The sequence below is a fragment of the Scyliorhinus torazame genome, chromosome 1 (genome assembly GCF_047496885.1).
Source record: "Scyliorhinus torazame isolate Kashiwa2021f chromosome 1, sScyTor2.1, whole genome shotgun sequence".
NCBI classification, from domain to species: domain Eukaryota; kingdom Metazoa; phylum Chordata; class Chondrichthyes; order Carcharhiniformes; family Scyliorhinidae; genus Scyliorhinus; species Scyliorhinus torazame.
In genome coordinates this window covers 159,300,871-159,315,072 of record NC_092707.1, presented here as the reverse complement: position 1 = coordinate 159,315,072, position 14,202 = coordinate 159,300,871, and the positions used below count along the sequence as shown (strand labels likewise).

General features: G+C 43.7%; 1 protein-coding gene across 9 annotated transcripts in view; it reads left to right on the top strand.

The window, feature by feature from the left end:
- LOC140415638 (phosphatase and actin regulator 4-like) overlaps window positions 1–13,320 on the top strand; it is a 372,692-nt gene extending 359,372 nt beyond the window's left edge. For all 9 annotated transcript variants that reach the window (XM_072501076.1, XM_072501075.1, XM_072501074.1 and 6 more), the window contains 6 exons: window positions 387–543; window positions 3,052–3,107; window positions 4,243–4,304; window positions 5,634–5,771; window positions 7,350–7,426; window positions 13,171–13,320. In XM_072501076.1, coding sequence (XP_072357177.1) covers window positions 387–543; window positions 3,052–3,107; window positions 4,243–4,304; window positions 5,634–5,771; window positions 7,350–7,426; window positions 13,171–13,186 — 506 coding nt within the window. In that variant the 3' untranslated portion in view covers window positions 13,187–13,320. The remainder of the gene's footprint in view (window positions 1–386; window positions 544–3,051; window positions 3,108–4,242; window positions 4,305–5,633; window positions 5,772–7,349; window positions 7,427–13,170) is intronic.
- The last annotated feature ends 882 nt before the right edge of the window (window positions 13,321–14,202 follow it).

Sequence of the window (14,202 nt, the reverse complement as noted above, 5' to 3'; positions counted from 1 at the left end):
TAAGTAATATTGCCGTGAGGTTGATGCTGTTTGCAGCTCATTTGTTAATCTATTGTTTGTCGAGGAGGATTGCAAGTCATGTTTACATATGTCCAACGTGATTGTACCAATCTTGTCCATCATGATCACCAAGTACAGAGGTCGGTTTTTCAAGGTCTCTCCTTCTGTAACCAATGGGAGCTTAGTATCTTATTAATTATCCCAGTACACCCTACTCTACCTTGTGTTGTACTTTCTGTAATGTGATTATAATTTAATTTCATGCTTTTCCACAAAGATTAAAATGGAGGAGCCTTGTGTAGTTACAAAGTGCTTTTATCATTTGGAAGAAAAAACAAAGTATTTTATTTCACGTTCTGTAAAATCTTTTCCAAACTCCTACGTAGGTTCGTTGGCCAATAAAGTAAAGCGGAAAGATACTTTGGCCCTTAAACTGAGCAACAGACCTACAAAGCAGGAACTTATAGAGAAGAACATCCTACCTCGTCAGTCTGATCAGGAAAGACTAGAGATTCGACAGCAGATTGGAACAGCGCTGATCAGGTAAGGCATCCTGAAAATGGGCAGTAGATTTGCCAATCCTACATGCAACATTGCTTTGCCTCTTTAACTTAAAATTGTTATTTGTTAACATACGTTGCATATAGAACATAGAACAATACAGCGCAGTACAGGCCCTTCGGCCCACGATGTTGCACCGAAACAAAAGCCATCTACCCTACACTATGCCATTATCATCCATATGTTTATCCAATAAACTTTTAAATGCCCTCAATGTTGGCGAGTTCACTACTGTAGCAGGTAGGGCATTCCACGGCCTCACTACTCTTTGCGTAAAGAACCTACCTCTGACCTCTGTCCTATATCTATTACCCCTCAGTTTAAAGTTATGTCCCCTCGTGCCAGCCATTTCCATCCGCGGGAGAAGGCTCTCACTGTCCACCCTATCCAACCCCCTGATCATTTTGTATGCCTCTATTAAGTCTCCTCTTAACCTTCTTCTCTCCAACGAAAACAACCTCAAGTCCATCAGCCTTTCCTCATAAGATTTTCCCTCCATACCAGGCAACATCCTGGTAAATCTCCTCTGCACCCGCTCCAAAGCCTCCACGTCCTTCCTATAATGCGGTGACCAGAACTGTACGCAATACTCCAAATGCGGCCGTACCAGAGTTCTGTACAGCTGCAACATGACCTCCCGACTCCGGAACTCAATCCCTCTATCAATAAAGGCCAACACTCCATAGGCCTTCTTCACAACCCTATCAACCTGGGTGGCAACTTTCAGGGATCTATGTACATGGACACCTAGATCCCTCTGCTCATCCACACTTTCAAGAACTTTACCATTAGCCAAATATTCCGCATTCCTGTTATTCCTTCCAAAGTGAATCACCTCACACTTCTCTACATTAAACTCCATTTGCCACCTCTCAGCCCAGCTCTGCAGCTTATCTATATCCCTCTGTAACCTGCTACATCCTTCCACACTATCGACAACACCACCGACTTTAGTATCGTCTGCAAATTTACTCACCCACCCTTCTGCGCCTTCCTCTAGGTCATTGATAAAAATGACAAACAGCAACGGCCCCAGACAGATCCTTGTGGTACTCCACTTGTGACTGTACTCCATTCTGAACATTTCCCATCAACCACCACCCTCTGTCTTCTTTCAGCTAGCCAATTTCTGATCCACATCTCTAAATCACCCTCAATCCCCAGCCTCCGTATTTTCTGCAATAGCCTACCGTGGGGAACCTTATCAAACGCTTTACTGAAATCCATATACACCACATCAACTGCTCTACCCTCATCTACCTGTTCAGTCACCTTCTCAAAGAACTCAATAAGGCTTGTGAGTACACTGGTACAGTAACACAGGACTTTATGATAGTGAGTGAGCTTCACTACTTAATAGAGTATCAGCCACCGTTCAGTTGCCAGCACTCTTGCCTCCAAGTCAGATGGTTGTGGGTGCAAGCCCCATATCAGAGACTTGAGCACAAAATGTCTAGGCTAACACTTCAATGCAGCACTAAGACATTGTGCTCCCTGACAGAAGTGGCATCTTTTAGATGAGACATTAGTCCGAGGCCCTGAATGCTCTCTTGAGTAGACATATACGATTCTGTGGTACAACTTGAAGAAAGGCAGCTCTTAGCCTATATCCTCAACCAACTTCCCTGGAGAAGAAAACATCCGATTCTTACCATGTTCTGGTTGTGGGAGCTTGCTGAGCTCTAATTGGCTGTTGTGTTTCCCTACACCACAAACATGGCTGCACATGAAAAATACTTAGAAAAACATTTTATGAATTCCTGTGACTGTGGCAAATGCTCTATCAGTGCAAATCCTTTTTATAATGTGAGTTGTAACCCTTGAGACTGATTCTTGAGAGTGCCAATCAATGCTTGCACTCCTGTGTTGACTGTCATTTGGTGTATAGTGAGTTTGGTTGTGCTTCCGAATTTTTTGGCAGTAACCCCATTTGGATAGGTTATGTGTAACCAAGCATGCAATGGTGTCCTGGTTCATTGTTGGCAGCTGGGTGACAACTCAATAATACCCCTAATACTGATTGCACACAAGGTACATGGAGAAGACCGTTTCCAACACTTACATGTCATTTAAGCCAGGTCATTGTGTGTGGGGTTTAATCCACAACCTTTCTCCCTCACATAGTGCTGTTTTACCTACACTCAGCTTCCAGAAAGGTAATGCATGGCAGGTAAGGGCAATATACATAGGTGAATAAATCCCAGAATCCAGGCAATGACCAGTATGTACCATTACCCACACACTAGTCAACCTTGAGTTCTGTTACCAGCTTGCGCTGAATTGGCTGACTTCAGCGCAGGTAGAACCTCAGGATGCTACAACTGAACACCGTGGCACAGCTTTAATAAGAGACACAAATTCAGCATATGCATTGCTTGGTGTGGCAGCACCATATCCAAAATCATGTTGAAGTGTTGGGAGGAAGCTACTTCTTAGAAACTTAAACTTCAGAGAGAGCTGCCATCTGAAATTTATGCTTTCGTTTATCAGGCGTCTGAGTCAAAGACCGACTGCGGAAGAGCTGGAGCAAAGGAATATCCTTAAAAGTTAGTGCACCTTTTATCATGAGATGTTAATTTAGTTTACATTGTAATGAGAAGGAAATCAATGTGCTTTTTAAAAAAAATTTAAAGTACCCAATTTTTTTCTTCCCAATTAAGGGGCAATTTAGCGTGGCCAATTCACCTACCCTGCACATCTTTGGGTTGTGGGGGTGAGATCCACGCAGTCACTGGGAGAATGTGAAAGTTCCACATGGACAGAGGCCCATTGCTGGGATCGAACTCAGGTCCTTGGTGCCGTGAGGCAGCAGTGCTAACCACTGCGCCACCGTGCAGCCCTAATCAATCTGGTTTTACCCATTGCTGATTATTTTACATTTTTGACATGCTTGTGTTGAAACGGACTTTGCTGTTGGAGACACATTGAGGGATAGCAAGTAGACCGAATTTATGAAATTACAGGCTCAGATATTTGTTGCATAATTGTTGAACATTATTTTGTCAATACCAAAATTCTTCGGGTTAGATGTGTAAAGCCAATGACAAAAAAGTATTATGGGGTGTTTTATTTTTAGCCCAGTTCAGACGTCGTTCTCTTGCCCGACAGAAAACTCTACCCGGTTCCCTCTTCCTCGCCATCTCACATTCCTTCCAAAAATTCCCCTTTAATTGTACTGCCCCAATCTTGCCTTCTCCTTTTTCCCCATGCATGATGTCCACCATATCACTCTCTTTCCCTTATTGTGAAGCGCATTTGAGATTTCTTTTAGAATGTAAGTAATGCTTTATAAAAGCAAATTGTTATTTGTTGTAGGATAACTGCCTGTATTTTTTCTAACCAGTATTACATTTTCATTGCTTTGGTATAAAAACTAAAATCCAGTTATAGGTTTTGATTGGGAGGGGCTATTTTTTAGCTTCAATGTTTTATTCAGACTGTCTCCTCTCCGCAGTTTTTTGTATGTATGTTTGCATTAATATTCTTTCTAGATATCCTCTATTTTAGTATTGGAGATAATTCTACACCTGTTCAATGGAAGGGCAGATTAATCTGCACATAGGCAGAAGTTTTTCCATGGATTGGTATAGTGCTGTTAGTCAATGTACTGGAAAAGAAAGATGACTACTAATCTCATCAGTTCACGTATTGTATGATTAAATAACGCTTTTACCCCTACAGATAAAGATGAGGAACAACATGAGGCAGAAAAACGAGAGATCAAGAGACGGCTTACCAGAAAGGTACTGAAGTAGACGGTTTATAATTTGTGTACGACAGTCCTTGTTTTAGAAATCAGTGTTCTTACCCTCTAGGCTGAATGTCTGGTCCTTGTACATTTAACTGGAGTTGAGAAGTTTACGTTGATAGCACCTCTCTCAGTGCTACTCTATTGAGTTTTGTGCAGGGCTGGCTCTGCTCAACTCAGTCCTTGTGCATTTCGAAGTATGTTTGCATCAGTTTTTTAAAAATGATTTTATTACAAACATATATCAAACAGGTTATAGCAAATAAACACCCGTGGAAACATACTTCCCAACAATCAACTTTGCAGTCTGTACAGGACCCCCCCCTCCCACCCAACAGCTCCTCAAACACGGTCACAAACATCCCCCACCTTTTCTCAAAGCCCCCTGCTGAGCCCCTTAACTCATACTTTATCTTCTCCAACCCCAGGAAGTCGTACAGGTCACCCAACCAAGCAGCGACTCCTGGTGGCGATGCAGACTGCCACTCCAGCAAAATTCGCCGTCGTGCAATCAGAGAGCGAAAGCCACGACATCGGCCTTCCTCTTCTCCATGAGCTCCGGCTTCTCTGAAACCCCAAATATCGCCACCAAAGGGTCCGGGTCTATCTCCTCCTCCACTGTACTGGCTAAGACCGCGAACACTCCCGCCCAGAATCTTCCCAATTTTTCGCAACTCCACAACATGTGTGCATGATTCGTTGGCCCCCGCCCACACCTCACACCTATCTGCTACCCCCTGAAAGAACCCACTCATATACACCCTGTGCACCACCTTAAACTGTATCAGGCTCATCCTTGCACAAGAGGAGGTCCCGTTTACCCTACGCAGTGCCTCACTCTATACTCCCCAATTGATCTCCCCTCCGAACTCCTCTTCCCATTTCTCCTTGATCGTCTTCACCCACTCTCCTCCCTACTCCCCCAGCCACTTGTATATATCCCCAATTCTTCCCTCTCCTTCCACATCCAGAAGCAGCAGTCGCTCCAGCAGGGTGTATTCCGGCAACCTAGGGAACCCCCTACAGACCTTTTGCGCAATGTCCCTAACCTGCAGATACCTGAACTCTCTCCCCCTCGGCAGCTCTACCCTCTCCCTTAACTCCTCCAGACCGGCGAACCCCTCCTCCAAATGTTTGTATCAGTTTTAGTCAAATACCCATTAGAACAATTCTGGAGAAATTCACATTGATGGGCCGAAGGGCCTCTTTCTGTGCTGTAAACCTCTATTGGCAAATGTTGCATAAAAGAAAAACATTTTTCAAATAACTGGATCTTCAAGGCAATTATAAATGCTTTTATAACCGTGATTTCTGATTACTTTAGCTCAGTCAAAGACCAACAGTGGCAGAGCTTCAAGCTAGAAAAATCCTGCGCTTCCACGAGTACGTTGAAGTAACGGATGCCCATGACTATGATCGACGTGCAGATAAACCATGGACTAAATTAACACCAGCAGATAAGGTGGGGGAAATCTGTCTCTGTGGCTATGAGTTGGCTGTGATCTTGTCTCTGTATGATCGACTGTTTTGCAATACATTACTGGTGGATGGAACTGTGGCACAGTGATTAGCACTGCTGCTTCACAGCTCCAGGGACCAGGGCTCGATTCTGATCTCTGGTGACTGAGCGAGTGGAGTTTACACATTCTCCCCATGTCTGCATGGGTTTCCTCCCACAGTCACAAAGATGTGCAGTTTAGGTGGATTGGTGATGCTAAATTGCCCCCAAGTAGCCAAAGAGCGGGCAGATTGGGCCTAGATAGGGTGCTCTTTTAGCGAATCGGTGGAGACTCGATGGGCCGAATGGCCGCCTCCTGCACTTTAGAGATTCTATGATTAATTACGATTGATATTAACTACTAACTTGGAGAAGCATAATGGATGTAGTTGGGACACACCTTTTACTTCAGCTCAGAGACTTGAGATGGACACATTGGATCAATATTCTTCATCAAATTTATAGAAACCCAACATTTACACTAATAAAGAAATAAACGCCTTTGTGTTCACAAATATCAAAGACATTGGGGATTCATAAACTAATCCCTTGCATGTTTGACAACACTATTTTGAGATCCTACGATTCTTCGGTGTGCTATGCTTTTATCCAGTTTGGTACTTAGCTGGTACGCCAGTAATCAACTTTCCCTTCTTAGTCACGTGCGCACTGTGGCATAATCTTTTTATTGCTCTCCAGCCATTTCACATGCTCGAGAGGTCAGGCTGGCTTTCCAGGCGTCAGCACTTCCTTATCACTTCAGGTTTTTCTCGCACTCCATCTGTTCATTCTGAATTATTAACACGTATTGCAGGCATGTTGGCATCATGTCTTTCCTTTACATTCTGTTTGAGATTTCTGCTCGCAACACTCAAAAGCTTGCTGATAGTTGTGGTCACTTTGCAGTTGAAACTGGGGGAGAAAAAGAGCATTTGTCTTTTCAGCTTCAGTCCCGTCTGGAGCGAGTTCTTAGTGCGTTTTTGGACTAATGGTTGCCGATCCGTTGCTGTGATGTAGTGGCATGAAATAACAAGTTAGAACATCCTGCAAGAAGTGCCCGAAATTCCCTATTGATTTATGAGCAACAATCTTATATTTATGGTCCCTAGTTTTGGTCTTCTCACAAGTACAAATATCTTGTCTAAGTCAACCCTCTCAAATCCCTTCATAATTTTCAAGACTTCTATTCTGACATGGTCATCCTTTGGAAACACAGAATTTTTCACCACTTGCCTTCCCATTTTCTTTTGGGTCAATTACCACATTGTTTCATAAGCTAGTCAAGTTCTCACTGTTTGTGAACGATGCAGATCACTCAAGAGTTAAGGACCTGACACAATAGGTAATCTATTCTTGCAGTATCTGCTCCTCATATTAGGGGGCGACATTTGCTGCAGAGTGCGTACAGACGCCAATACAATAGATACCTGGTACGTTTTTTGACTGAATTGTTGAACAATTCCTGTGCCACCTTTTTGATGCAGTGATTCAGAACGCAAATAAATATTTATTTTAAAACCCTTCTCTGTTGTACCCTTACAGGCAGCAATACGAAAAGAACTAAATGAATTCAAAAGTACAGAGATGGAGGTGCATGAAGAAAGCAGAATGTATACAAGGTAAAATCTAGTATTTAACTCCCAAAAATGAAATGTTATTACTTTATCGTACCAATGGTTGGCTTTGTGCATCCATTGTAAAGCTTGTACCCTAATGTCTGAGTGGGTGGCAACGGGGTGGTGAATAGTGATTGCACTGCTACATGCCTTATAGATCAAGAATCATTCATGTTTAATCTCTGATACGGTGGCACTATAAGTGCTACAGTTTGTCTCTGTGCCACTGAACCAGGAAGTTATTTTTACACTCCTCGGCATTAACCATTGAGCCCTGCTGTAATTCCCCTCTGCATGGGAGGGGCCATAGGTGTAATAGTAGACCATTCAGCCCCTCGAGCTTATACCATCTTTCTGTTAGATAATGGCTGATCTGCAATCTTAACTTTATCTGGGGCGGCATGATGGCGCAGTGGTTAGCACAGCTGCCTCACAGCACCGAGGACCCGGGTTTGATTCCGGCCCCGGGTCACTCTCCGTGTGGAGTTTGCGCATTCTCCCTGTGTCTTAACCCCACAACCCGAAGATATGAAGCATAGGTGGATTTGCCACACTAAATTGCTCCTTAATTGGAAAAAAAGAATTGAGTACTCTAAATTAATTTTTTTAAATCTTAACTTTATCTGCCCCCATTGGCTTGATAACCCGGATACCAGCACCATTCCTGCGTATGTCCTCTACCGCCAGCAGGAGAGATCCAGCAGAGGTGGGGCACAGTGATGTCAGAATGAAGGTGCCCTGAGTGTCCTCAACACTGACTCCGCTCGGATCCTTTGAAGTTTCGAGGCATTGGCAAGGAAATATCCGGCTGATTATCATCTACTGCCCTTGCCTCAACTGTTGAATCAACACTCCTCCATGTTGAACACTAATTGAAAGAAGTACTGAAGGTGGAAAGGGCACAGAATAAACTCTAGGTGGGAGATTTTAATGTCCATCACCAAGAGTAGCTTGGTAACACCATTACTAACCAAGCTGGCAGAGTCCTAACGGACATAGCTACTAGACTGGATCTGGGACCAGTGATGTGGGAATCAAGAGGGAAAGCCTACTTGACCTCATTCTCACCAACCAACCTGTCCATGGCCGTATCGGTAAGAGTAACTACTCCAGGGCAGCACGGTGGCGCAGTGGTTAGCACTGCTGTCTCACGGCGCTGAGGACCCGCGTTTAATCCCGGCCCAGGGTCACTGTCTGTGTGGAGTTTGCACATTCTCCCCGTGTCTGCATGGGTTTCACCCCCACAACCCAAAGATGTGCAGGGTAGGTGGATTGACCACGCTAAATTGCCCCTTAATTGGAAAAAAAAGAATTTGCTACTTTAAATTTTTTTTAAAAGAGTGAGCACTCCACAGTCTTTTTGGAGACAAAGTTCTGTCTTCATATTGAGGATACCATGCATCGTGTTATGTGGCACTATATTGCTAAATGGTGTAGATTTCTCACAAATCTAGCAACTCAAAATTGAGCATTAGAGCAGAGCCATCAGCAATAGCAGATTTGTACTCGACCACAATCTGTAACCTCATGGCCAGGCATACCCACACCATTCCCATCAAGCCAAGAGATAAACCCTGGTTCAAAGTGCAGGAGAGCATACCGAAAAATTAGATGTCAACCTGGTGAAGCTACAACACAAGTCTACCTGCATGCCATACAGTTGAAACAGCGTGTGATTGATAGAGCTAAGGTTTTTTTTTTTAATTTAGAGTACCCAATTTTTTTTTTCCAATTAACGGGCAATTTAGCGTGGCCAATCCACCTAACCTACACATCTTGGGTTTTGGGGGTGAAACCCACGCAGACACTGGGAGAATCTGCAAACCCCACACGGACAGTGACCCAGTGCCGGGATTCGAACCCGGGTCCTCAGATACTGAAACAGGCTGCAGTGCTAACCATTGCCACGTGCCGCCCTTTGACAGAGCTAAGTTGATCACACAACAAATGGATCAGGTTTAGAAGCTCTGCTGTCCTGCCACATCCAGTTGTGAATTGTGGTGGAAAGTTAACCAAATAACTGGAGGAGTAGGCTTCACAAATATCTCCATCCTTAATGAAGGCAGAGCCCAGTATCTAATACAAAAGACAAGGCTGAAGCACATATAGCTATTTCCAGCCAGAAGTGCTGGGTCGATGATTCATCTTTTTTGCCACCTCCTGAGATCTCCAGCATCACCGATACCAGTCTTCAGCCAATTTGATCAATTTGCGAGATGTGAAGAAGTAGCTGAACGCACTGGATACTGCAACGGTTATGGACCCGAACAACATTCCAGCAATAGTACTGAAGACCTGTTCTCCAGAACTAGCAGTGTCCCTAGCCAAACTGTCCCAGTACAGCTGCAACACTGGTGTCTACCCAGCAGTGTGGGAAATTGCCCATGTATGTCGTCAGATGACCAATTACTACACCATCAGTCTACTTTCAATCATTAGCAATATGGTAGCAGGAATCGTTGACAGTGTGATCATGATACTTACTCAGCAATGACCTCAATGGCATCAGGGAGCCCTAACAAAATTGGAATCAATGGGAAAGGAGGGAGTGGGGGGAAAATTCTTCACTGGTTGGAGTCATACCTGGCACAGAGGAGGATCGGTGTGGTTGGTGGAGGTCAGTCATTTCAGCCCCAGGACATTCCTGCAGGGGTTCCTCTGGGCAGTATCCTCGACTCAACCATCTTCAGTTGCTTCATCAATGACCTTCCCTTCTACACAAGATCAGAAATGGGGATGTTCGCCGATGACTGCATAATATTCACCATTCACAACTCAGATACTGAAACAGTCAATGTCTGTAAGCAGCAAGACCTGGACAATACTCCGACTTGGATTGATAAGTGACAAGTAACATATACACTACACAAGTGCCAGGCAATGACATCTACAACAAGGGAGAATCTAATTATTTCCCCTACCACCGCTGAATCCCCCAATACCTCAATCCTGGGGGTTACTATTGACCAACCAGATAAATACTGCGGCTACAAGAACGGGTCAGAGGCTGGAAATTATGTGGCGGGTGATTTACCTCCTGACTCCCCAAAGCCTTTCAGCCCATCTACATGCTGTAAGTCAGGAATGTGATTGAATACTCGCCACTGACCTGGATGAGTGCAACTTTCAATACTTGACGCTCGACACCGAAGACAAAGCAACCAGTTTGACCGGCTCCCCCATTCACCACCTTCAACATTCACTCACTCCCTCCACCACTAATACTCTATGGCAGCAGCACTGCATCAACTCACCAAAGCTCCTTCAATAGCATCTTGCAAACTCACAGCCTCTCCCACCGAGAAGAACAAAGATGGCAGGAACAGGGGAAAAGCACCACCTGCAGGTTCTTCTCCAATCCACACACCATCCTAATTATCCTAATTTGGAGTAATATTCCCATTCCTTCACTGCAGCTGGGTCAAAATCTTCAAGCCCCCTCGCAGTGGTTTACGAAGGCGGCTCACCAGCACCTTTTTTAAGCACAATGAGTGATGGGCAACAAATGCCGGCCTAGCCAGTGCCCACATCCCATGAATGATTTTTTTAAAATCCCTTAACACCCTTTAGAAAAATCTCTCAATTCTGAATATGCTAATTACCTGAGTATCCAGAGGGCTCCGCTAATAAGAATCCCAAAGATTCGCAGCTTTCTGATTGAAGGAATTTTTCTTTGTTTCCAGCTCCATAGGTCAGCCATTTAGGAGTGTTACGCCTCAATCTAGAACCTGTAGTTCTTTAATAAATAATTTTTTCATTCTGTACAGTAAGGCCATTTGAAGGTACTATTCAAACTCTTCTGGGATTGCTGGCTGTCAGTCTTTCCCTTGTCTCCATGGGCATGAGCGTCCTTGAAGACTGTCAGGTGAAAAGGGGAATGACATTTAGCCCCTCGTATCAATTCCGCCATCAATGAGCTTATACCTGATCTGCTAGTTTTTTTTGAGTACCCAATTGCTTTTTCCCATTAAGGAGTAATTTGGCGTGGCCAATTCACCTGCCCTGCACATCTTTGGGTTGTGGGGATGCGACCTACGCAGACACGGGGAGAATGTGCAAACTCCACACGGACAGAACCCGGGTCCTCAGCACCGTGAGTCAGCAGTGCTAACCACTGCATCACCGTGTTGTCCTGGTCTGCTAGTTAAATGCATTCTCCTGACTTGACTCCATGGCCTTTTATACCCTTGCCTGGTAAAAATTTGACCTTAGATTGAAAAGTACTAATTGATTGAGTATCTACTATTCTTTTCTGGACAGTTCCTCACTTCTGCAACCCTCTGGGTGAAGAAGTGTTTCCTAACTTCTCTCCTGAATGATGTAGCTCTGATTTTAAAGTCATGTCTCTTTGTCTTTGATTCCTTCACCAGTGCACAAAGTTCCTTTCTATCCACACCTTAAATAATTTCCAATATCTTAAAAACCTCAATCATATTATTCCTTAACCTTTCACAAAGCAGCCTAATTGGTGCAATCTGTTCTCTGGAGACCTGGTAACATTCTGGTGAATCTGTGCTATGTTCCTTCCAAGGCTAATGTATGCTTTCTAAGGGACTGTGCCCAGAACTCCAATAACATGGACTCTATAATTAGTCTAACCAGGGCCTTATATAGCTGTAGCAAACATAATCTCTGCTTTATATTCCATCTTGCTAGTTATAAAGATTAACATTCCCATTAGCCTTTATAATTATTTGTGCACCTGACTGCGACATTTCAGTGATCTGTGTATGTGGGCCCCTGTTGATTGCATCACTGTATCTGACTCCACCACCGTCGAAAGAGCTTGTGTTTATTTAGTGCATTTTTTTTTTCTTCTTCTTTTAAATTTCGAGTACCCAATTACTTTTTTTACAATTAATGGCCAATTTAGTGTGGCCAATCCATCTAGCCTGCACATTTTTGGGCTGTGGGGGCGAGATCCATGCAGACACTGGGAGAATGTGCAAGCTCCACACGGACAGTGACCCAGGGCCGGGATTCAAACCCGGGTCCTCAGCGCTGTAGGCAGCAGTGCTAACCACTGTGCCACCATGCTCCCTTTTTTTTAGTGCATTTCACATTCTCATGGCATCTGGTAGAGATTCACAGCCAATTACTTTTTTTAAATTAACCTAGAAGCCAATAATTATTTTTAATTTAGAGTACCCAATTCTTTTTTTTCCAATTAAGGGCAATTTAGTGTGGCATTCCACCTAACCATATCTTTGGTTTGTGGGATGAGACCCACACAAATACGGGGAGACTCCACACGGACAGTGACCCAGGGCCGTGATCAAACCCGGGTCCTCAGCGCACTGTGCCACTCCCACCAATTACTTTTGAAGAGTAGTTCTTGTTTAAGATAGGCAAGCTCCCTTGCTCACCACAGTGAGGTTCCAAAAGCAGTAATGAGGAAAAAGACCAGATGATCTGTTTTAATGGGGGAGAAATGTTGGCATGACACTAGGGAAACTTCCTTGCTCCTTTTCGAAATATCACCATGGGACCACTTTGAGAAAGCAGACATGGTCTTACAGTTGAATGTCTCATCGATAACACAGCACCTCCAACAGTGTGGGGGCTCCCTCAGTACTGTACTTAAGTGTGTAGATGTGCTCATGTCCTAAATAGGGCATTTCTCAACCTTCTGACTTGGAAGTGAGTATTATCGATTGAACCACCGCGGGAAGGAGAAAGAAACAGGGACTGTGTTTGAATAAAATAATTGGTCGTTCTTGTTTTAATGCTTTGTTATTTTTCTGTAGGTTTCATCGACCATAAGAAAGTGTACAGATGCAGATGGAAATCTAGCTACACAGTATGGGGATAAAGCCTATCTCCTGAGTACTGTACATGAAGCCGTGTTGTATTGACAGTTGTGTGCAATATATTCAATACAGTTTCGATGAACCTGGTACCATGGAGAAAGAAATCAATACTTGATAACCATATCATAAGTAAATCCTGCTTTCATCAATTAACAAATCCTCAAAGTGGAGGTTCCCCTTGATCATAACTGTCTCTGCACCTCCTGATTTATACAATACTGCGGCTGGTTTGAAATCACAGCGCTAAAAAGACTTTTTAAGAGCTGCTGGAATTGTGTGCTTGGGAGTTGGTTGTATTTCTCTATGTTTTTACTGGAGCTGTAAAGCATAGGTCTGTATATACAGACTAAGATCGGACTCCCTCCTCCTCACCGCACCCTTTTTGTCCCTGCCATCTAAGATGGCTTTGCTTGGACGCGTCGATGGGCGGTTGCTATTGGTCAATGCGATCTTTGGTCCAAAAGGTAGCTGTCCCTGACCTCCAGTTCTGCAATGCCTTGTGTCCACTGTCAATGTAACCTTTAGCTTCTGGTTTCTCCTGTATGAAATTGAGATTCCTGGGAACAACTTCAGCAGAAGACTGTTTTTATTTCATGTGACCAATTCGATATGAGTCCATTTCTTGCCTCTCTCTTTCTCTTATTAAATTAAAATGTGCTGTTTTCACTGAAGCAGGCCTCTGAAAGGGATGTATTGCCATACCTGGGTCTTTAACTTTCCATCTGAAACACAAAACTGTTCTGTGGGAGAAAAAACGTATTCCTTTACACAAAGTCAGGGGTTGGTTTGTACTGGACTATAAATCATGCCCCTGTGGCACAAATACCCACTCTTGACTGCTGTATAAAGCATTGGTTTAGATTGAGTCAGTATGTGTATATTTGTCTTCCTGTTTAATTAATGAATAAAAGTATTATGTGACTTTTTTTAAAAAATAATCAGAATACACTTAAAACACTACTTGGGATG